The sequence below is a fragment of the Salmo salar genome, chromosome 20, assembly GCF_965601325.2.
Source record: "Salmo salar chromosome 20, fSalSal1, whole genome shotgun sequence".
Taxonomy (NCBI): Eukaryota; Metazoa; Chordata; class Actinopteri; order Salmoniformes; family Salmonidae; genus Salmo; species Salmo salar.
Genome location: NC_138310.1, coordinates 67,413,036 through 67,438,626, shown reverse-complemented (window position 1 = coordinate 67,438,626; position 25,591 = coordinate 67,413,036). Strand labels below are relative to the sequence as shown.

General features: G+C 43.4%; 1 protein-coding gene across 1 annotated transcript; it reads right to left on the bottom strand.

Moving 5' to 3' along the window:
• Positions 1–3,731: 3,731 nt before the first annotated feature.
• Positions 3,732–25,339, bottom strand: LOC123729184 (uncharacterized). Its single transcript, XM_045703397.2, has 4 exons — positions 24,907–25,339; positions 6,733–6,817; positions 6,203–6,497; positions 3,732–5,964 (listed from the first exon to the last, which is right to left on the bottom strand). The coding sequence occupies exons 1-4, from the start codon at positions 24,975–24,977 to the stop codon at positions 5,894–5,896; spliced, it is 522 nt and encodes a 173-aa protein (XP_045559353.2). The 5' UTR covers positions 24,978–25,339; the 3' UTR covers positions 3,732–5,893.
• Positions 25,340–25,591: the final 252 nt, after the last annotated feature.

Sequence of the window (25,591 nt, the reverse complement as noted above, 5' to 3'; positions counted from 1 at the left end):
CAGGCACATACAGTGCCTTCGGAAAGCATTCAGACCCCTTGACCTTTTTCCACATTTTGTTAGCTTACAGCCTTATCCTAAAATGGATTACATTTTTTTTCTCTCATCAATATATAAACAATACCTCATAATGACAAACCAAAAACTGATTTTTATATATTTTTGGCTAATGTATATATATATATAAAAGATGTATATATCACATTCACACCAGGGGCGAAAATCTGATATCAACTTTGGGGGGGACAATTACATGAAATTTTCTCAAGAGCAATTCCTGAGGGGGACACCAAAAGTAGTGCTGTAACACATAGCCTACATTGTAATATGGTAAATGTATATTGAGGAACCAAAGAAATAAGGTGTTTGCCGTACCCCTAACTACCGGTACCCAAAACTACACAACTACTCACAACAGCAATACCATTGCCTTTAACAAATCTTAGTTCAGTCACCAGTTTAAGTTGAGAGTCGGGGTATCCATGGCATTTTCCAATTATATTCCTATTTTACAAGTAAAAAAAATGGAGAACCTTTCATAATGTTGCCAAACAAAGACTCAACAAACTTACCTGAGACTCCCTGTCTCTGCCAGTCTGTTCCTGCATATCTGTCCCCAACTCTGCTGTCTGTGTGCCATCTGTTGCCTGCTCTGCCTAATGACATCATTGTGAAACATTTCCATAAGAAATTCATTTCTTTCTTATGAACATTTTATCAACTAGTCTTTGAGATATTAGGCTACTAGGGTTCTTACTTTGCGTTTTGGTGTACTGAAAAATACTCTGATGTCCGTCTTTTATTTTTCTGCCATTTTTCTACCTGGCTGGCTGGCTACACACACACACAGTGTGTAGGTTATTTACAGTAGGAGATGGGCTTCTATCATCTTATCTTTTATCATTCTATTTGGGCTTCGATCTAAAAGGTAGCTAGCAAATGTGAAACGGATTAAAATGACAAGAATTGACAGCTGTATGAGTTCACCATTTACACAACATATGCTGCAACCTTTTGTAATTTTAATAGTTTGTTTCATATTGGCTGGCTTCCAACAATAGCTGAATTTGCAAAGCTAGCGAGCACCAATTCAGTTTCAGTGGTGTTTGCTATAATCTTTGCTACCCGGGTTAAATAAAATAAATAAATTAAAGTTCCCTTGCGACAATTTAGCTTTTGCAACAAGACCACTAAATATATTTAAGACAATGGTAGAAGAGAGTGTAGTTCTGTTCAGTTTGGACTTCAGTTTATCGCTAACCTTATCACAGGGACTTTGAAGCACTAACTTACATCATCTGCATGCTGATCTCGGAATAAATTGACGATAGCAAAGATTCCATCTTTGACGAGGCCACATAAATGGAATAGGTACTAGCTAGCTTAATAGTTAATATTTGCGCGCTAGCTCTGCATATTCAGCTAGTGTGTGTGCGCGATTGACTGGATTAACCTCACGTCAGTTACGTTCATTGAGTGCCTTTCAGACAGTGGCTACAACCCCTCTGTTACCTTGCCAGTGGATCAAACCATTGTGAGGAAAAGGGTGGGGGGTTCGCAATCTTTTGAAACTTAAAAACGCGCTATTAAGTGTCTATAATCAGAACAATTGCTTTCATTGCGTATTATTAATATTATTTAAATTACATAGTTATGTTTCAGTGATATATTGGGGGGGACAAATCATATTTTTCCCAGGATGGGGGGGTCGTGTCCCCCCCCCGTCCCCCCCGGGATTTCCGTCCCTGATTCACATAAGTATTCAGACCCTTTACCCAGTACTTTGTTGAAGCACCTTAGGCAGCAATTGCAGCCTTGAGTCATTTTTGGTATAACGCTACAAGCTTGGCACACCTGTATTTGGGGAGTTTTTCCAATTCTTCTCTGCAGATCCTCTCAATCTCTGTTAGGTTGGATGGGGAGCGTTGCTGCACAACTATTTTCAGGTCTCTTCGATTGGGTTCAAGTCCAGGCTCTGGCTGGGCCACTCAAGGACATTTAGAGACTTGTCCCGAAGCCACTCCTGCGTTTTCTTGGCTGTGTGCTTAGGGTCGTTGTCCTGTTGGAAGGTGAGCCTTCATCCCAGTCTGAGGTCTGGAATGGGTTTTCATCCAGGATCTCTCTGAACTTTTCTGCGTCCATATTTGCCTTGATCCTGACTAGTCTCACAGTCCCTGCTGCTGAAAAACACCCCCACAGCATGATGCTGCCACCACCATGCTTCACCGTAGGGATGGTGACAGGTTTCCTTCTGACGTGACGCTTGGCATTCAGGCCAGAGAGTTCAATCTTGGTTTCATCAGACCAGAGAATCTTGTTTCTCATGGTCTGAGAGTCTTTAGGTGCCTTTTGGCAAACTGCAAGTGGGCTGTCATGTGCCTTTTACTGAGGAGTGGCTTCCGTCTGGCCACTCTACCATAAAGACCTGATTGGTGGAGTGCTGCAGAGATGGTTGTCCTTCTGGAAGGTTCTCCCATCTCTACAGCTCTGTCAGAGTGACCATCGGGTTCTTGGTCACCTCCCTGATCGAGGCCCTTCTCACACGATTGCTCAGTTTGGCCGGGCGGCCAGCTCTAGGAAGAGTCTTGGTGGTTCAAAACTTCTTCCATTTAGGAATGATGGAGGCCACTGTGTTCTTGGGGACCTTCAATGCTGCAGAAATGTTTTGGTACCCTTGAATTTACCATAGGTGGACTCCAATGAAGTTGTAGAAACATAGCAAAGGGTCTGAATACTTATGTAAATAAGGTATTTCTGTATTTTATTTTGAATACATTTGCAAAAAATTCTAATAACCTGTTTTCACTTTGTCATTATGGGTTATTGTGTGTAATTTAAAAAAATCAATTTTAGTGTAAGGCTATAACGTAATAAAATGTGGAAAAAGTCAAGGGGTCTGAATACTTTCCGAAAGCACTGTATATTGTAGCCTAGTACTTGTGCATAGCTTATCCATTTTATTTTTTTAAGGAATTTCCTCAGAGCCACATTGCTAATGCTAGCACCTATTACTATCATTGTTATGTTCACAGCAAGCCTTACAAAATCATAGTCCAACTACACTATTAAATCTGAATTTCACAACTTTATTGTTAAAGTCATTATGGTTATTACTGTACTGTTACATAAAAGCTGTTGACAACATTGTTTTATATTTACAATTTGCTGGGAAGCCAAAGCTATACACACACATGTTGAGTATGATGATAGCACATGTACTGCAAATTTGTTTAATATATAGGTGTATCTACATATTAAACTGTCAACAGCAGATACAACAGCTGTGTTGTTCCCTTTTAATATCAACAAGCACCTTCAGGGTTTGCATGTGTTTACTCGTGTGTGTGCCCTAGCCTAGGAAGCCGACTAGCTTTAATGGCGAACTGCCCGAAAAAAAAAAGGTAAAATATGTGTACTGTCTTAATAAAGAAAAAAATCCACCACCATTTTCGGATATTCGGGCAGTTTAAAATATTGCACACCGCGTTCAACTAACACACATTTTCCAGTTTTTTTCCGTCACCTCTCCATTAAAGCTAGTTAATGAGGAAAGTGATGTCTTTGCAGCCTGAATGGTGGATGCTTTATGTACGAGTCGGTCCACGGGGACAGTAGTGTATTACTGGGAATGCACATCAATCCTAGACAATGTAGTGATCACTATCGACTGTGGGTGTCCATAAAACAGTGGTCTAGAGCAGCGTTTCCCAAACTCTGTCCCCCCCCCCCCCCCCCCCCCACAGCTGATTCAAATAACCAACCCATTATCAAGCTTTGAATATTTGAATCAGCTGTGTAGTGCTAGGACAAAAATCTAGACTTGCACCCAGGGAGGACCCAGGACCGAGTTTGGGAAACCCTGGTCTAACCCAGGGATATTCAACTCTTACCCTACAAGGTCCGGAGCCTGCTGGTTTTCTGATCTACCGGATAATTAATTGCACCCACCTGGTATCCCAGGTCTAAATCGGTCAGTGATTAGAGGGGAACAATGAAATAAAGCAGTGGAACTGGCTTCGAGGTCCAGAGTTGAGTTTGAAGGGTCTAACCCTTATGGGTGGAGTGCCCATATCCGCTAACCTGGCTGACAACCCTTTTGTCCAAAGTGGTGTGGAGTACCAGGCTTCAACTCCATAATTAAAACAATGAAATAAATACAGTACCAGTCAAAAGCTTGGACACACCTACTCATTCAAGGGTTTTTCCATTTGAGCCAATCAGTTGTGACAAGGTAGGGGTGGTATACAGAAGATAGCCCTATTTGGTAAACGACTAAGTCCATATTATGGCAAGAACAGCTCAAATAGGCAAAGAGAAACGACAGTCCATCACTACTTTAATACTTGAAGGTCAGTCAATCCGGAATTTTTCTATAACTTTGAAAGTTTCTTCAAGTGCAGTCGCAAAAACCATCAAGCGCTATGATGAAACTGGCTCTCATGAGGATCGCCACAGGAAAGGAAGACCCAGAGTTACCTCTGCTGCAGAGGATAAGTTCATTAGAGTTACCAGCCTCAGAAATTGCAGCCCAAATAAATGCTTCACAGAGTTCAAGTAATAGACACATCTCAACATCAACTGTTTTGAGGAGACTGCGTGAATCAGGCCTTCATAGTGAAATTGCTGCAAAGAATGACACCAATAAGAAGAAGAGACTTGCTTGGGCCAAAAAACACGAGCAAGGGATATTATACCAGTGGAAATTTGTCCTTTCGTCTGATTAGTCCAAATTTGAGAATTTTGGTTCCAACCACCGTGTCTTTGTGAGACGCAGAGTAGATGAACGGATAATCTCTGCATGTGTGGTTCCCACCGTGAAGCATGGAGGAGGAGATGTGATGGTGCGGGGTGCTTTGCTGGTGACACTGTCTGTGATGTATTTAGATTTCAAGGCACACTTAACCAGAATGGCTACCACAGCATTCTGCAGCAATACGCCATCCCATCTGATTTGCGCTTAGTGGGACTATCATTTGTTTTTCAACAGGACAATGACCCAAAACACACCTCTAGGCTGTGTAAGGGCTATTTGACCAAGAAGGAGAGTGATGGAGTGCTGCATTAGATGACCTGGTCTCCACAATCACCCAACCTCAACCCAATTGAGATGGTTTGGGATGAGTTGGACCGCAGAGTGAAGAAAAAGCAGCCAACAAGTGCTCAACATATGTGGGAACTCCTTCAAGACTGTTGGAAAAACATTCCTTATGAAGCTGGTTGAGAGAATGCCAAGAGTGTGCAAAGTTGTCATAATGGCAAAGGGTGGCTACTTTGAATAATCTAAAATCTAAAATATATTTTGATTTGTTTAACACTTTTTTGCTTACTACATGATTCCATGTGTTATTTCATATTCGTGATGTCTCCACTATTATTCTAGAAAATAGTAAAAATAAAGAAAAACCCTTGAATGAGTAGGTGTGTCCAAACTTTTGACTGTTACTGTATATATAAACATTCTACAATTACTAACTCTCGTATGCCCTCCGATGAACTCCAAAACCCTTATTGGGCCCTTGAAATAGAGGAAAAGAATAGAGGAAGTAATAACTAGTTATTTTCTTCTCTCCACAGATGGGTATCAGTGATTTTCTTAAATGAAATACCCTTGCTAGATATTGTTAGGTATTCTCCTTCACACTACTCCTTCAGATAACACTTCTCCCTCAGAGCTGTCCTTGGTTTTATTTATGACATTTTGCATAGAACATTACACTACTGTCTAACTTAACTTATTACATTAACATAGAAGCTTATCCTCTTTCATTGTTGGACAATATTTGAACTGTAGTTCCATTCTGTCCAGTAATCTGTTTCATGTTGACTTGTGACCCATGGTCTGTGAGGGGTTTCCTCAGGAAGATAGCAGGGGTGTAGGGGTGGGGTTGGTGGCTCAGTTCAGGGCAGGTGAACCGCTAGGTGGTAGAATGGGTGTTTCATCCCTGAACGCATCTGACTGGAGGTCTGTAAGACAGAAATAATAATACATTACCGATGACTTATAAAGAACGACTGATGATCGTATTGATCTTTCGTCTATGCAAGCAAAGAAGCATGGATGAATGAAAGTAAGAGATTTTGAAAAGAGAAAGAGAACACGCATTTACAGAGATTGAGAGAGAGAGAGAGAGATTGAGAGAGAGAGAAAGAGAGACAGACGGACAGACAGAAATACAGACAAAGAAATCCACACGCAACGTACCAATGAGGGATGTGTTCTGCTGGTGGTTGATGAGAACAGACGTCTCTTCCTCCTCTCCCCAGTCTGCAATATTGGCCGGGGGGATACACTGCTCCAGGAACAGATCTTCATCCTCCTCAGAACAGAAGTCCATGTCCTCCGGGGGCCACCGTAACTCGCCACTCTCCACTTCGCTCACGTCCGTGGGTTCCACCACGATGGAGGGAAGCCGTTCCTTCTCAGAGGGACTGAACTGCTGCAGGTGATTGGGAGAGCCCTCAGGACTCAGATACACCTCCACTGGGTCTGGGAAGATCTGGATGCAGAGGGAGGGTCCAGAGGTGGGTGATTGAATGTTGGGTGACATGGATGGTGACATTAATTCACTGGTATAGATTCTTGTATTGTAAACCTTAATTAAAAGATCCATCAGGATCTATTGTTCAACAGCATGCCATTTATTAAGGGTATTTGGAACGAGAAACATGTCTGTGATATTGAATATTGATGCAGAGGTGGATGGGTGGGCAGGTGGCTGGGTGGATATGTACCTGGAAAGGTAACCTGTTCTCGTTATTCCTCTGCGGTGACATCTCGCTCATCGATGACTCCTGGGCACCAAGCACCTCCATCCTTCTGTGTGTAAAATATAGTTCAGCTAACTGATAACACACACACACAGTATAAAAAGCCACTGGGATGAATGACAGGAACACAGCACATGAAGACAGAAACACATTCACACTCAACATTGATGTATCACTTTACATGGCTGAGTAGACAGGCGCATACTCATACTACTGTTGTGTCTCTGACTGATTAAATTATATGACAGGTTCTTTTATCAAATCAATTACCTAATGTTTGATTGATTACTTGATTGAATTATACCTTGCAACAATGAACTCGTTAATAACCTGGGGCACCAGGTTCCAAATAAACGCTTAAAGATCTGAAGATCTTTTATATCAATAGCAGTCAATTATTAATCGTCACCTTATTCAGTCTCTGAACGTCGTAAAATTCTTGGTTATCTTCACAAACCCTGGCTAACAAGTTGAATCAGCAATACAAAAACTGGCTTAATTATTTATTTACTAAATACCTAAATAATCACACAGAATTACATATACACAGGACGGATCATACGTCGATTACTAATCATGTCATAAAAGAAAAAGTCCCTAGCGGACGAAACCGATATGACAGCTGGTTACACAAAGAAAGGGGGTTGGGTATGAATGAAAGAGCGGGAAGACTGAGGGATAAAGGCGATTGGGTCTCTATCGGACCTTGAGAAACTATGCCACCGCATTCTAATAACCGTCCATTTGAAGAAGGAAAATGCAAGATATATATTTACACTGAGCTGCGCTTCGATAGGTGGGTCGAAGATGGAAGACTGGTTTGCCCAGCAGAGATCGCCATTGTCCTTTGCAGAATCTTTCTGGTCGTAGTGTTGTAGAGCGGATACGTTGAAGTACCCTGTCATTCTCAGGAGATTGTCTGCCCATTCCTAGGCCACGTACGTTTACAACTGCAGCTGATAACTCGGCTTCTAGGATGTATCACTTCTTCTTTAGTGAATAAGAGTTCAAAGTTCATACCATTTTGCCATAATCAGCTCGCATTGAATTCTGGCTGGTCTAGTAGAAATTGATTCTTCCAGCGTAGTGATCGTCAACTCCACGTGATCTGGTCTCATGTAAGTTTTATTATGTAGAGTGGATATTCAACCATTCGCAACCACAGCTCACGCTGGGGTTTGCTTAGTCTGATGTGAATTGGGTCATGGGGGCTTTTATACTGGAGAAGAGAAAGGAGGGGTTCATTCCTCTCCAACCAATGTCTGTTCACTTGGGCGTGGCCACTGAGTGAGCATAGTTTACTTATGAAAACAATTATCTAATTTAGAAGGTTAAATTTACATTTAATCATTTCACAAATAGTTTCATATTTAAACATTTAAATTGCTCAACAATTCCATGTGAATCTGATAACTAGGATGTGTAGACTTTCCAAGATACAATTTATGTTGTCCTGTCATCAGTAATAATGTCCCAGACAACAACTGATCTGACATCATATTCTTTAAGTACCAACGGATACTTTAAACTGGTTGGATTACAGAAATGTTGTTCCGTAACCAACCTTTTGATGTTGCTGTATTGCAAAGTCTCTCTCTGTGGTAACAACGGATTTTCAAAAGTCAATTTTTGTAGAGTGGAGAGAGAAGGGGGGGAAGGTATTTATGGGAGGGGTCATAAACCGGTGGGGGGAAGAGAGGGCAAGGGGGTTTTACGACCCTCACCCAACAGGGCAAAGTCATGACAGTCCCCCTCTGGTGATTTAAATGTTGTGATTATCCTGCAGGTTGCAAACCAAAATAAAAATGACCGTGGGTTGTCCTGGTTGTGGACCATCATTGTGGTCCCCCTCTGGTGGTTGACCTTGGTAGGCTCTCTGAAAGTGGAGCAGTCCACTATTAGGATGGGCAGTGGATGTTCAATTGGTGAATGCCGTTGCGGTCCCCCTCTAGTGGTTTACCTTGGTAGGTTTCCTGGACGCTACAAAGTACCACAGGAATGGCCAGGGGATGTCCTGGTTGGTGATCGACATTGCGGTTCCCCTCTGGTGGTTTACCTTGGCAGGCTCTCTGAAAGCGGAGCAGTCCAACACAAGGCTGGGCAGTGGATGTCCGGTTGGTAATCGCCGTTGCAGTCCCCCTCTGGTGGTCGACCCAGGTAGGATTTCTGCAAATGGAACAGGCCGCCACAAGAATGGGCAGCGGATGTCCGGTTTGGAATCGCCGTTCTGGACCCGTCATCTGGTTGTCCAGACTGGAAGATCTGGGCAGTAACTTAGGCAGACGTTAACAACGCACATACACTCATGAAATATAGAATTAAATTTCCTCCCAAATGAGCGGCGTTGAGGCACTAACTGATGGTTATATGGGGAAGTTGTTTATGGCTCTATCAGTTGTCTGAGTGTCAAAGAAAATGAAACAAAATGAATAAAAGCATAAACAAAAGAGATAACTATATTTTATCACACCTTAATCATCTAATTGGACTGTATTCTATATACGTCTGAGGTCTTGGCAAAATGAGCCTATCATGGCTTTGTCTAATATCATATCTAGGGTTTTCCGACTTAGTGGTGTGTTGCTTAGGGCACTATCCTAAGTTGATAACTATATAATAAGTCTACAGCTGTAAGGCGCTAGTTTTAGGCAGTCTACAGGGATGACCTATAGACTTCTGGGGAGAAAGTGGTGAGAACTGTATCTGTAGGATCAAAGGCCTCAGGGTACATTTTCAATTTTACCCAGGCTGGCGTTTTGCTCGAACCCTTAAGTGATGCTAGCCTAAATTCTAATTGGATGGTCCGTTGTACATGTGTGTTTATGCTTACACAACTGCGCATGTCAAGGGAAGAAAACCAAGTGTCCTGGTAGACTACAACTTGTTCAGAATGAGTCTGACGTAATCAGGTAATTTTCAGATCAATGCCTGGTGGTCAGTCAGAATTGGTGTCGAGGGAGTCTGTAGTGGTTTTACTACAAGTCACTGTGTCTTCCACTACAGTGGCTTACAAAAGTATTCACCCCCTTGGCATTTTTCCTATTTTGTTGCCTTACAACCGGGAATTAAAATAGATTTTGGGGGGTTTGTATCATTTGATCTACACAACATGCCTACCAAGATGCAAAATATTTTTTCTTGTAAAACAAAAAAACAGAAAAGAAATATGACCAAAAAACAGAAAACTTGAGCGTGCATAACTATTCACCCCCCAAAGTCAGTACTTTGTAGAGCCACCTTTTGCAGCAATTACAGCTGCAAGTCTCCTGGGGTATGTCTCTAAAAGCTTGGCACATCTAGCCACTGGAATTTTTGTCCATTCTTCAAGGCAAAACTGCTCCAGCTCTTTCAAGTTGGATGAGTTCCGCTTGTGTACAGCAATCTTTAAGTCATACCACAGATTCTCAATTGGATTGAGGTCTGGGCTTTGACTAGGCCATTCCAATACATTTAAATGTTTCCCCTTAAACCACTCGTGTGTTGCTTTAGCAGTATGCTTAGGGTCATTGTCCTGCTGGAAGATGAACCTCCGTCCCAGTCTCAAATCTCTGGAAGACTGAAACAGGATTCCCTCAAGAATTTCCCTGTATTTAGCGCCATCCATCATTCCTTCAATTCTGACCAGTTTCCCAGTCCCTGCCGATGGTATTCTCGGGGTGATGAGCGGTGTTGGGTTTGCGCCAGACATAGCATTGTCCTTGATGGCCAAAAAGCTCAATTTTAGTCTCATCTGACCAGAGTACCTTCTTCCATATGTTTGGGGAGTCTCCCACATGCCTTTTGGCGAACACCAAACTTGTTTGCTTATTTTTTTCTTTAAAAAATTGCTTTTTTCTGGCCACTCTTCCATAAAGCCCAGCTCTGTGGAGTGTATGGCTTAAAGTGGTCCTATGGACAGATACTCCAATCTCCACTGTGGAGCTTTGCAGCTCCTTCAGGGTTATCTTTGGTCTCTTTTTTGCCTCTCGGATTAATGCCCTCCACGCCTGGTCCATGAGTTTTGGTGGGCAGACCTCTCTTGGCAGGTTTGTTGTGGTGCCATATTCTTTCTATTTTTTAATAATGGATTTAATGGTGCTTCGTGGGATGTTCAAAGTTTTGGATATTTTTTATAACCCAACCCTGATCTGTACTTACATTTACATTTTAGTCATTTAGCAGACGCTCTTATCCAGAGCGACTTACAGTAGTTAATACATACATTTAATTTCATGCATTTTTTTGTTGTTGTACTGGACCCCTGTGGGAATCGAACCCACAACCCTGGCATTGCACACACCATACTTCTCCACAACTAAGTCCCTGACCTGTTTGGAGAGCTCCTTGGTCTTCATGGTGCCACTTGCTTAGTGGTACCCCTTACTTAGTGGTGTTGCAGACTCTGGGACCTTTCAGAACAGGTGTATATATACTAAGATCATGTGACAGATCATGTGACACTTAGATTTCACACAGGTGGACTATTTAACAAATTATGTGACTTCTGAAGGCAATTGGTTGCACCAGATCTTATGTAAGGGTTTCATAGCAAAGGGGGTGAATACATATGCACACACCACTTTTCCGTTTTTATTTTTTAGAATTTTTTTAAACAAGTTATTTTTTCATTTCACTTTTGCAAGGCACTGTATTTTAGTGGCGATAGGTATGAAGAAGTCTATTTCATAGCTATGTTATCCACAGAGGAGCTAACCTCACGACGGAAGTACTCTCTAAGCACTGAACCAGTTGTACGCGGTGTGATCATGGTTCATGACTTCTAATAACTCCTTCTGAATGAAGGATTCTCTTTATTAGTGGAATTTGATTTTTAATATCCTTGCTAAGGGTGTTAATTCCTGCGGACCTGGTGTCCGGAAATTCCCTTTCTAGTCCTTGTAACTTATCTTTTACCCTTTTCTCAAATTATTCTCGCTTCAGTTCTTCACGTGGTTTGATGGTATCAGCTCTTCCACTCCTGTTTCAGTGAGTAGGCCAAAGTAAGCTGAACGAAGCCTATGATAGTAAGCTTATGGGTGTTCATTCCGAGCTTGTTTGACAGTGTTAGCTAGTGAGCTATCGTGTTTGCAAGTCGCAGAACCACTGAATTCTAATTTCAAAGCTGTGGCAAGTTTAGCGTAGTCGGTTAGCACATGTTGCTGTTGTAAACGAATGAACCTCGTCACGTGTCTATTAGACATTCGCTTCAACAGGTAAACCCTGTCAGAACCCGTAGCGTTCGGTAGCCATACAATGCGTCCTCTATGTCAGCTAGGAACGTCTCAGTATCGTTTTGGTGGGGAAATTCTTGACGAGTTTGTCAAGGCGTTCTGCACCAAGTGGGTGGAGAGGGTTGGCTTCATCCTGTGGGGTAATTGGGGCCGAAAGGCCAAGAGGAGAAGCAAAGCTTTGACTTTGTTGGCGAAGAGGTGCCATATTACTCAAGAGGAGAAGACTGAGGGACACATGAGAGAGGCAAAGTCTGAAACCTTCTATCGTCTTCACTCCTTTGAGTACCGGACTCTGGTTGTTTGGTTGGGTAGTCACGCTGTAGCGCGTGACCATTCTGGGATTCCACCAGATTGTACCTAAGGGTGGTATTCTGCTGCATTGCAGAGTCCACTTGAGCACTTATAGTACTGATTTTGGACAAGTGAGTGTCGCACTTGCTCCTTTCGGTCTCAAAATTATCTGTCATTGTTTGCAGATAGAGGTCTTGAGTATGGAGCGAGAGATTCAGTGATGAGATTTCCTCCTCTTGCTTAGAAATCAATATTTCCATCTTCATCACCTGAGCTCTCATCATTCATTTGGTCAGCGACTTCAATGAGTTCTGCTGATTTGTCATCCAACATAGTCATTGTGTTCATTAACTGATCATCTTTGGTATGCAGCATTTGGAGTAGAACATTGTTACTTTGAGTAATGCTCAACAAAACTGCCTGCATGTTATCAAATTGTGCGCCCCTGTTTGCTAACAAGGATGGCGCCAACAGAGATGGTCGCCTCACTTCACGTTCTCAGGAAACTATGCAGTATTTAGTTTTTTTATGTATTATTTCTTACACTGTTACCCCAGGAAATCTTAAGTCTTATTACATACAGCCTGGAAGAACTATTGGATATAAGAGCAACATTATGACCAGTAATACGACTTTCCTGAAGCGGATCCTATGTTTGGACCACCACCCAGGACAATGGTTCGGATCCCAGTAGGCAACCCATAACAATGGCGCCGAAGAAGGGGCAGACTGAGCGGTCTTCTGGTCAGGCTCCATAGACAGGCACATCGCTCACCGATCCCGAGTATACTACTCACCAATGTCCAGTCTCTTGACAACAAGGTAGATGAAATTCGAGCAAGGGTTGCCTTCCAGAGAGACATCAGAGATTGTAACATTCTCTGTTTCACGGAAACATGGCTCACATACGCTCCCTAAATTTTATCAGCATATCGAATGTGCGACCCGGGCTGGCAAAATTCTGGATCATTGCTACTCTAACTTCCGCAATGCATACAAAGACCTCCTTCGCCCTCCTTTGGAAAATCTGACCACGACTCCATTTTGTTGCTTCCAGCCTATAGACAGAAACTAAAACAGGAATCGCCTGTGCTCAGGTCTGTTCAACACTGGTACGACCAATCTAATTCCACGCTTCAAGATTGCTTCGATCACGTGGACTGGGATATGTTCGGGATAGCCTCAGACAACAACATTTTATGTATTCGCTGAGTTTGGTGAGCAAGTTTATTAGCAAGTGCATCGGTGATGTTGTACCCTCGGTGACTATTGAAACCTTCCCCAACCAGAAACCGTGGATTGATGGCAGCATTCGCACAAAACTGAACGCGCGAACCACTGCTTTTAATCATGGCAAGGCGACCGGAAACATGACTGAATACAAACAGTGTAGCTATTCCCTCCGCAAGGCAATCAAACAAGCTAAGCGTCAATATAGAGACAAAGTAGATTCGCAATTCAACGGCTCAGACACGAGACGTATGTGGCAGCGTCTACAGTCAATAACGGATTACAAAAAGAAAACCGGCCACATCACGGACACCAACGTCATGCTCCCAGACGAACCAAATAACTTCTTTGCTCGCTTTGATGACAATACAGTACCACTGACACGGCCCGCGACCAAAACCTGGGCTCTCCTTCACTGCAGCCAACGTGAGTAAAACATTTAAACGTGTTAACACTCACAAGGCTGCCGGCCCAGACGGCATCCCTAGCCGTGTCCTCAGAGCATGCGCAGACCATCTGGCTGGTGTATTTACAGACATATTCAATCAATCCCTATCCCAGTCTGCTGTTCCCACATGCTTCAAGAGGGCCACCATTGTTCCTGTTCACAAGAAAGCTAAGGTAACTGAGCTAAACGACTATCACCCCGTAGCACTCACTTCCGTCATCATGAAGTGCTTTGAGAGACTAGTCAAGGATCATATCACCTCCACCCTACCTGACACCCTAGACCCACTCCAATTTGCTTACTGCCCCAATAGGTCCACAGACGACGCAATCGAAATCACACTGCACACTGCCCTAACACATCTGGACAAGAGGAATACCTATGTAAGAATACTGTTCATCCATTACAGCTCAGCATTTAACACCATAGTACCCTCCAAACTCGTCATTAAGCTCAAGACCCTGGGTCTCGACCCCGCCCTGTGCAACTGGGTCCTGGACTTTCTGATGGGCTGCCCCCAGGTGGTGAGGGTAGGAAACAACATCTCCACCCCGCTGATCCTCAACACTGGGGCCCCACAAGTGTGTGTTCTCAGCCCTCTCCTGTACTCCCTGTTCACCCATGACTGCGTGGCCATGCACACCTCCAACTCAATCATCAAGTTTGCAGACGACAGTACAGTGGTAGGCTTGATTACCAACAACGGCAAGACGGCGAGGTGAGGGCCCTCGGAGTGTGGTGTCAGGAAAATAATCTCACCCTCAACATCAACAAAACAAAGGAGATGATCGTGGACTTCAGGAAACAGCAGAGGGAGCACCCCCCACCCACATCGACGGGACAGTAGCGGAGAAGGTGGTACGTTTTAAGTTCCTTGGTGTACACATCACGGACAAACTGAAATGGTCCACCCACACAGACAGCGTGGTGAAGAAGGCGCAACAGCGCCTCATCAACCTCAGGAGGCTAAAGAAATTTGACTTTTCACCAAAAACACTCACAAACTTTTACAGATACGCAATCGAGAGCATCCTGTCGGGCTGTATTACCACCTGGTACGGCAACTGCTCCGCCCACAACCGTAAGGCTCTCCAGAGGGTAGTGAGGTCTGCACAATGCATCACCGGGGGCAAACTACCTGCCCTCCATGGCCTCTTACCCCCCCCGATGTCACAGGAAGGCCAAAAAGATCATCAAGGACAACAACCACCTGAGCCACTGCCTGTTCACCCCACTATCATCCAGAAGGCGAGGTCAGTACAGGTGCATCAAAGCTGGGACCGAGAGACTGAAAAACAGCTTCTATCTCAAGGCCATCAGACTGTTAAACAACCATCACTAACATTGAGTGGCTGCTGCCAACATACTGACTCAAATCTCTAGCCACTTTAATAATAAAAAATTGGATGTAATAAATGTATCACTAGTCACTTTAAACAATGCCACTTTATACACTGCTCAAAAAATAAAGGGAACACTTAAACAACACAATGTAACTCCAAGTCAATCACACTTCTTTGAAATCAAACACTCCACTTAGGAAGCAACACTGATTGACAATAAATTTCACATGCTGTTGTGCAAATGGAATAGACAACAGGTGGAAATTATAGGCAATTAGCAAGACACCCCCAATAAAGGAGTGGTTCTGCAGGTGGGGACCACAGACCACTTCTCAGTTCCTATGCTTCCTGGCTGATGTTTTGGTCACTTTTGAATGCTGGCGGTGCTTTCACTCTAGTGGTAGCATGAGACGGAGTCTACAACCCACACAAGTGGCTCAGGTAGTGCAGCTCATCCAGGATGGCACATCAATGCGAGCTGTGGCAAGAACGGTTTGCTGTGTCTGTCAGCGTAGTGTCCAGAGCATGGAGGTGCTACCAGGAGACAGGCCAGTACATCAGGAGACGTGGAGGAGGCCGTAGGAGGGAAACAACCCAGCAGCAGGACCGCTACCTCCGCCTTTGTGCAAGGAGGAGCAGGAGGAGCACTGCCAGAGCCCTGCAAAATGAACTCCAGCAGGCCACAAATGTGCATGTGTCTGCTCAAACGGTCAGAAACAGACTCCATGAGGGTGGTATGAGGGCCCGACGTCCACAGGTGGGGGTTGTGCTTACAGCCCAACACCGTGCAGGACGTTTGGCATTTGCCAGAGAACACCAAGATTGGCAAATTCGCCACTGGCGCCCTGTGCTCTTCACAGATGAAAGCAGGTTCACACTGAGCACGTGACAGACGTGACAGAGTCTGGAGACGCCGTGGAGGACGTTCTGCTGCCTGCAACATCCTCCAGCATGACCGGTTTGGCGGTGGGTCAGTCATGGTGTGGGGTGGCATTTCTTTGGGGGGCCGCACAGCCCTCCATGTGCTCGCCAGAGGTAGCCTGACTGCCATTAGGTACCGAGATGAGATCCTCAGACCCCTTGTGAGACCATATGCTGGTGCGGTTGGCCCTGGGTTCCTCCTAATGCAAGACAATGCTAGACCTCATGTGGCTGGAGTGTGTCAGCAGTTCCTGCAAGAGGAAGGCATTGATGCTCTGGACTGGCCCACCCATTCCCCAGACCTGAATCCAATTGAGCACATCTGGGACATCATGTCTTGCTCCATCCACTAACGCCACGTTGCACCACAGACTGTCCAGGAGTTGGTGGATGCTTTAGTCCAGGTCTGGGAGGAGATCCCTCAGGAGACCATCCGCCACCTCATCAGGAGCATGCCCAGGCATTGTAGGGAGGTCATACAGGCATGTGGAGGCCACACACACCACTGAGCCTCATTTTGACTTGTTTTAACCTGTTATGGCTAGGGGGCAGTATTTTCACGGCTGGATAAAAAACGTACCCGATTTAATCTGGTTACTACTCCTGCCCAGTAACTAGAATATGCATATAATTATTGGCTTTGGATAGAAAACACTCCAAAGTTTCTAAAACTGTTTGAATGGTGTCTGTGAGTATAACAGAACTCAAATTGCAGGTCAAAACCTGAGAGATTCATTTGCAGGAAGTGGCCTGTCTGACCATTTCTTGAACTTCTTTGCCATCTCTATCTTTTACAAAGGATCTCTGCTCTAACGTGACACTTCCTATGTCTTCCATGGGCGCTCAGAGCCCGGGAAAAACCTGAATGTCGTCATCCCAGCCCCAGACTGAAACACATTATCGCCTTTCTCAAGTGGCCGATCAAGGGACTGTGGGCTTAGGCGCGTGCCCTGGCCGCCCCCGTCTTTGTGATTTTTCCTCTGTTTGCCGAAAAGGAGATTCCCGGTCGGAATATTATCGCTTTTTTACTTGATAAATTGCATAAAAATTGATTTTAAACAGCGGTTGACATGCTTCGAAGTACGGTAATGGAATATTTAGAATTTTTTTGTCACGAATTGCGCCATGCGCACGACCCTGATTTACCATTTCGGATAGTTTCTGGAACGCACGAACAAAACGCCGCTATTCGGATATAACGATGGATTATTTTGGACCAAACCAACATTTGTTATTGAAGTAGCAGTCCTGGGAGTGCATTCTGACGAAGACAACAAAAGGTAATCAAACTTTTATAATAGTAAATCTGATTTTGGTGAAGGCTAAACTTGCCGGGTGTCTAAATAGCTAGCCCGTGATGGCTGGGCTATGTACTTAGAATATTGCAAAATGTGCTTTCACCAAAAAGCTATTTTAAAATCGGACATATCGAGTGCATAGAGGAGTTCTGTATCTATAATTCTTAAAATAATTGTTATGCTTTTTGTGAACGTTTATCGTGAGTAATTTAGTAAATTGTTAGTAAATTCCCCGGAAGTTTGCTAGTTCTGAACGTCACATGCTAATGTAAAAAGCTGTTTTCTTTATATAAATATGAACTTGATTGAACAAAACATGCATGTATTGTATAACATAATGTCCTAGGTGTGTCATCTGATGAAGATCATCAAAGGTTAGTGCTGCATTTAGCTGTGGTTTGGGTTTATGTGACATTATATGCTAGCTTGAAAAATGGGTGTCTGATTATTTCTGGCTTGGTACTCTGCTGACATAATCTAATGTTTTGCTTTCGCTGTAAAGCCTTTTTGAAATCGGACAGTGTGGTTAAATAAAGGAGAGTCTTGTCTTTAAAATGCTGTGAAATAGTCATATGTTTGAAAAATTGAAGTTTTTGTATTTTTGAGGAATTTGTCATTCGCGCCACGCCTATCATTGGATATTGGAGCAGGTGTTCCGCTAGCGGAACGTCTAGATGTAAGAGGTTAAGGACATTACATCAAAGTTGGATCAGCCTGTAGTGTGGTTTTCCACTTTAATTTTGAGTGTGACTCCAAATCCAGACCTCCATGGGTTGATAATTGGATTTCCATTGATTATTTTTGTGTGATTTTGTTGTCAGCACATTCAACTATGTAAAGAAAAAAGTATTTAATAAGATTATTTCTTTCATTCAGATCTAGGATGTGTTGTTTAAGTGTTCCCTTTATTTTTTTGAGCAGTATATAATGTTTACATATCCTACATTACTCATCTCGTATGTATATACTGTACTCCATACCATCTACTGCATCTTGCCTATGCCGTTTGGCCATCGCTCATCCATATATTTATATGTACATATTCTTATTCATTCCTTTACACTTGTGTGTATAAGGTAGTTTTTTTTGAAAATGTTAGATTACTTGTTAGATATTACTGCACGGTCGGAACTAGAAGCACAAGCATTTCGCTACACTCACATTAACATCTGCTAACCATGTGTATGTGACCAATACGATTTGATTTGATTTGATGCAACAGATTTATCTAGTTTGGAGTGGACTACATCGTATTTAGTTTTGGCTAAATCGAGTTGTTCCTGGAGACAACAGTTTTGTTGAAGAGTTTGTGCTCATTCATCGTCATAAGTATTTGCAATTACTTTTAATTGTTCAGATTTCAAACGCAGTTCCTCGGCTAGCAGAATGTTTTCATATCCTGCTTTGTCAATAGTTGCTCGGTTCTCTCCATCTGTCCCCTCATGTCAGCCATATCTTGCATGTGCTTCAGCTGTGCACTGCGGTATTGGACCGATACCAATCTTCGATGGCGATACATAAGGGCTAAAGTGGAGAGAACCATTACAAAGCCTGCGTTCGATGGTTGATTTTGGAGAGCGTTGCTGTTTTTACGCTAATGGCATACAGTTGAAGTCGGATGTTTACATACACTTAGGTTGGAGTCAATAAAACTAGTTTTTCAACCACTCCACAAATTTCTTGTTAACAAACTATAGTTTTGGCAAGTCGGGTTAAGACATCTACTTTGTGCATGACACAAGTCTTTTTCCAACAATTGTTTACAGACAGATTATTTCACTGGTAATTCACTGTATCACAATTCCAGTGGGTCAGAAGTTCACATACACTAAGTTGACTGTGCCTTTAAACAGCTTGGAAAATTCCAGAAAATTGCCTTTAGAAGCTTCTCAATAGGCTAATTGACATCATTTGAATCAATTGGAGGTGTACCTATGAATGTATTTCAAGGCCTACCTTCAAACTCAGTGCCTCTTGGCTTGACATCATGGGAAAATCAAATGAAATCAGCCAAAACCTCCACAAGTCTGGTTCATCCTTGGGAGCAATTTCCAAATGCCTGACTGTACCACGTTCATCTGTACAAACAATAGTACACAAGTATAAACACCATGGGACCACGCAGCCATCATACAGCTCAGGAAGGAGACACATTCTGTCTCCTAGAGATGAACGTACTTTGGTGGAAATCAATCTCAGAACAACAGCAAAGGACCTTGTGAAGATGCTGGAGGAAACAGGTACAAAAATATCTATTACACAGTAAAACGAGTCCTATATCGTCATAACCTGAAAGGCCGCTCAGCAAGGAAGACGCCGCTGCTCCAAAACCGCCATAGAAAAGCCAGACTACGTTTTGCAACTGCACATGGGAACAAAGATTGTACATTTTGCAGAAATGTCCTCTGGAATGATGAAAAAAAATAGAACCGTTTGGTGATAATGACCATCGTTATGTTTGGTGGAAAAAGGGGGATGCTTGCAAGCCGAAGAACACCATCCCAACCGTGAAGCACGGGGGTGGCAGCCTCATGTTGTGGCGGTGCTTTGCTGCAGGAGGGACTGGTGCACTTCACAAAATAGATGGCATCATGGGGTAGGAAAATTATGTGGATATATTGAAGCAACATCTCAAGACATCAGTCAGGAAGTTAAAGCTTGGTGGCAAATGGGTCTTCCAAATGGACAAGTATACTTCCAAAGTTGTGGCAATATGTCTTAAGGACAACAAAGTCAAGGTATTGGAGTGGCCATCACAAAGCCCTGACCTCAATCCTATAGAGAATTTGTGGGCAGAACTGAAAAAGCGTGTGCGAGGAAGGAGGCTTACAGACCTGATTCAGTTACACCAGCTCTATCAGGAGAAATGGGCAAAAAAATCACCCAATTTATTGTGAGAAGCTTGTGGAAGGCTACCCAGAAAGTTTGACCCAAGTTAAACAATTTAAAGGCAGTGCTACCAAATACTAATTGAGTGTATGTAAACGTCTGACCCACTGGGAATGTGATGAAAGAAATAAAAGCTGAAATAAATTATTCTCTCTACTATTACTCCTACATTTCACATTCTTAAAATAAAGTGGTGATCCTAACTGACCAAAGACAGGGAATTTTTACTAGGATTAAATGTCAGGAATTGTGAAAAACTGAGTTTAAATGTGTTTGGCTAAGGTATATGTTAGCTTCCAACTTCAACTGTATTTAGGGTTGATATCGCTGCTGAGGTCAGAGATCAATCCTTTTATGGGTGGAGGTTCACTAATTGGCAGAGGAGTGGTGACCACCTCTGATAACATGCACGTTATTTGAAACATTTTGAGGAAAAATGTTCCTATTATTTTTCTACGTTTGGGTTTGGAATTCATTGGAAGCTGCAAATATTTTAATCTATTTATAGACGTTAATGAACCATCAGTACTGTATCAGTAATGTGGGAGTTGGACGTGAAAGAATTTAGCAAAAGCAAATTGATTAATCAATGATAATTATTAATCATACCTGGATCGGCTATCTGGGAATTAAACTTTAATTAACCTGAGAAGTTGGTTCATCTAGATTAATATGGGAATGTTTAAAATGTCTCATTTACTTGGAAGAACCTAAAAAGGTATGTTCGACAATTTAACTTATTCAATTGAATGAGACGATGATATCAAATCAATTGAGATTGTCTGGATTATCATAAGTTTAAATAGTAGTCAGCAGGTTCACATGTCCCTAAAGTCGAAGCCACATGGGATTCCTGCTGGAGGTGGGACTTCATTCAGTACTGAGTAGTCCTAAATGAGCTTTGAAAAGCATATTTTAATGATTTAATCGATGTTTATGATAAATCAAACCTGTATAGGCTATTTGGCAATTCAAAACTAATTAACCTGAGAGCCTTGTTGATTTAGGTTGTGTCGTGTCTCTGACTAACTGATTCAATTATATGACAGGTTCTTTTATCAAATCATTTACCTAACGTTTGATTGATTACTTTATTGAATTAAACCATCAACAATTAACTTGTTAATAACCTGGGGCACCACGGAACAGTGTTAATAGAGCTGCTGTCTTCCGAATAAACGCTTATCAGTAGCAGTCAATTATTAATCGTCACCTTATTCAGTCTCATATGAACGTCGTAAAACTCTTGGTTATCTTCATGAACCCTGGCTAACAAGTTGAATCAGCAATACAAAAATTGGCTTAATTATTTATTTACTAAATACCTAAATAATCACACAGAATTACATATACACAGGATGGATCATACATCGATTACTAATCATGTCATAAAAGAAGAAGTCCCTAGCGGACGAAACCGATATGATGGCTGGTTACACAAAGAAAGGGGGTTGGGTATGAATGGAAGAGCGGGAAGACTGAGGGACAAAGGGGATTGGGTCTCTATCGGACCTTGAGAAGCTATGCTGCTGTAAATACAGAATCTTATGCATTCTAATAATTGCTCATTCTGAAAAGGAAAAGGCAAGATATATATTTTACACTGAGATGCGCTTTGATAGGTGGGTCGAAGATGGAAGACTTGTTTGCCCAGCAGAGATCGCCATTGTCCTTTGCAGAATCTTTCTGGTCGTAGTGTTGTAGAGCGGATACGTTGAAGTACCCTGTCATTCTCAGGAGATTGTCTGTCCTTTCCTAGGCCACGTACGTTTACAGCTGCAGCTGATAAATCAACTTCTAGGATGTGTCACTTCTTCTTTAGTGAATAAGAGTTCATACCATTTTGCCATAATCAGCTCGCGCTGAATTCTGTCTGGTCTAATAGAAATTCATCCTTCCAGCATGGTGATCGTCATCTTCACATGATCTGGTCTCATGTAAATTTCATTATGTAGAAGAGAAGAGAAGAGAAGAGAAGAGAGGGGTTTCATCCCTCTTCAACCAATGTCTGTTCACTTGGGCGTGGCAACTGAGTGAGCATAGTTTACTTATGAAAACAATTATCTCATTTAGAAGGCTAAAATTACATTTAATCTTTTCACAAATAGTTTCATATTTAAACATTTAAATTGCACAACAATTCCATGTGAATCTGATAACTAGGATGTGTAGACTTTCCAAGATACAATTTCTGTCATTTCCTGTCATCAGTAATAATGCCCCAGACAACAACTGATCTGACATCATATTCTTTCAGTACCAACGGATACTTTAAACTGGTTGGATTACAGAAATGTTGTTCCATTCCCAACCTTTTGATGTTACTGTATTGCAAAGTCTCTCTCTGTGGTAACAACGGATTTTCAAAAGTCAATTTTTCTAGAGTGGAGAGAGAAGGGGAAAGGTATTTATGGGGGGTCATAAACCGGTGGGGGGAAGAGATGGAAAGGGGGTTTTATGACCCTCACCCAACAGGACGAAGTCATGACACTACACTGTACACATGCACAAGTGTCTCAGAGAGGAATACATACTATTGACCTACAGAAAACCTTGGATCAGGTGGAACTGATTGAACCCTAGTTTGGCTATCCTGGCACCAGAGTAAACCCTAGATTTCTCCCTTATATGGAACCCTCCCTGTGTTTACCAGACACAACCTTGAAGGATCATCATGTTTTTACCTGGATGACTAATTGACTTTCTCACGATGCTCAGAAGCCTTGTCACTTCAACCAGCAGGCTCTGGACATCCTGCAGTCACACAGCTGTTGTTGACAGATGCTTGCTTGTCCTCTATCCCTCCCTCCCTCTATCCCTCCCTCCCTCTTCCTGTTGCTCCCCTTATCCCTCTCATCGACCAACCCCTCCCGTACACACACCTGTCCCAGTGAGACCAACTTGGTGCTAGTACTATACACACACTGTCTCTGACACTCTGGTCTTGTCCAACTGGCTCAAGCAGCTTCCCAGTTACAAACGGACAGCAGGAAACTACTCACCCCAATGACCTCTCTAAGTACATATTCACTAGTGTACCTCATGACAACCACATCTGGTTTTCTCAGCATAATTCTCTCTAGCCCCTCATGCCCATAAATGGAGGCCGCATTACATGTCCCTTATCACTTTGAAACAGGCCCTTCTTTGGCCAGAGTTGTCAGTGCTATAGCTGATTGGCTGGGGCTGGTCTTTGAGGTACCAGAGTGAATCCCAGTTGTGGTGCGCTTAATCGCCACTTTCACATGGCCCCTCCACCCACACACACACACACACACACACACACACTTAGCACTGAGAACTGAGCACTGAGCTTCAGATTAGATTGCTTATGGCTCCCAGGGCGGTTTGATCATATAGAATATGTCCTCGTCCATCTATTTGTCATGATGTGACGGATTGGTAGAATGTGGCCATCATTTCGCTGCGTCCAAAGCTGAGCCTCCATGCTAAAAGCCCATATGACTTCCCTGTGATGCCAGCTATCCTCTGATGGCCAAACAGACACATTCCCTGAGAGTCATCTGCCATACATGGGTCAGATCCAGGTGAAATGTAACACCCCCCCCCCCCACACACACACACACACCCCCCGTCTGGTTCGACTGTCCCTTCTTAACCTGGGCCTCTATGGCCTTCAACTTCCATGTTGGATAACACTGTTAAATCATGTGATTAGGGAGAAACTTATTTTCACATTCACTGTATCAGCCTGAGTTATATCCTCTATAAATCTGTTTATGTTTTCCAAAAAAGCTGCCAGAGGATTGAGAGGGACTGAATATCTGTCTCCCAACCCTCACCGCTCCTCCCAGTGCCAGTCTAGTATTATGGCCTTCTGCCACTGTGTCCCTCACTCACTCTTGTTGACATGTCTTTCGTTCTAATGAGGCTGGGCTGTAAGAGACTCTTTCAAAGCGGCAGAACAACTGTATAAACCACTTTTACAGTCATGTCCAGTTTTCTGTGAAATTGGTTTCAGCTTAAAAATACCATGTTTTTGACCCAATTCATTTTATGATATGTTATTGACATAGTATCTGTGCTATGTGCATGGCTAAGCTGTTTGTGTGTCATCTGTGACGTAACATTTTCAGCTGGCTTAGCCTAGATGTAATCTCCTCCCTGCCTCCTGAACATTCCTCTGCCAGCCTGTCAGTAACGAGCTAACACAGTCACTCACTTCACGGTAGCACGGGAGGATTGGGGGCAGGAAACAGGAACAAATCACCATGTGTAAACTGATGACAGACCACAGATAACAGAAACATTTTCAGTTCCACTACTGATACACACACCCATTCACCAGTTTGACTCTCTAATTCCTCAAACCATCAAGCCCACACTATCTATACACTTTGCTACTGGTGCTTTCTTAGTATAATTTCTACACTCTACTATGAGGTCCTGACACAGGTCTCCATCTCCATAACAGTCATCATCAACTATAAGTAAAGCATCACTGCATACCTGTGTGATCCACACACACAATCATTGAGGAGTCTTACCCTTCTGTGGTCAGGCAAAAGTCCTCCCCATCCTGGCAGACCTCCACGCCTTCCAAGGTGGTCACTCCCATGGTAGGCAGAGGAGGTGGTGCAGACGGAGGGGTGCAGCTCCTACAGCACTCTCCCTCCGCCGGCCCCTCAGGAGAGCAGCTGGTCTCCAGGGCGACGCCTGGATGGGCTGTGATGGGGTCCACGTGGGAGGGGTTCTGACGGTGGAGACTCTGTGGTCAGTAAGGTCGCTCCCTCTGTGGGTCAACACGGGACTGACCTAAAAGAAGAAACATGTGTCCACTAGTCCACAGCCTCCGGGCTTCTCTGTCAAACAGCTACCCCCTCTCTGCCCCTCTCTCCCTCACCCTCTCCCTCTCTCCCTCCACCTCTTTCTTTCTCTCTCTCCACCTCTCCCTTTCCCCCTCCCTCTCCCTCTCGCTCACTCTCTCTCTCTCCACAGGCAGGGCTTTGCAGTAGAGTGATTGTGGGATTATCGTCTCTTTCGATTACGGGGGCTGGATGGGTGACGTCAGCCAGGCCTGCTTGTCCCTCCGCCAAGTGGGCACACAGTGCAGAAGATCTGGGGAACATGAAACAGACACACCATACAGCCCGGCGTTCACTGTGCACTGTTACATTGGCTCAGTGAATGTAAGTGTGCGGCTGCTCACACGCAGTCTGCAGAGGAGACATT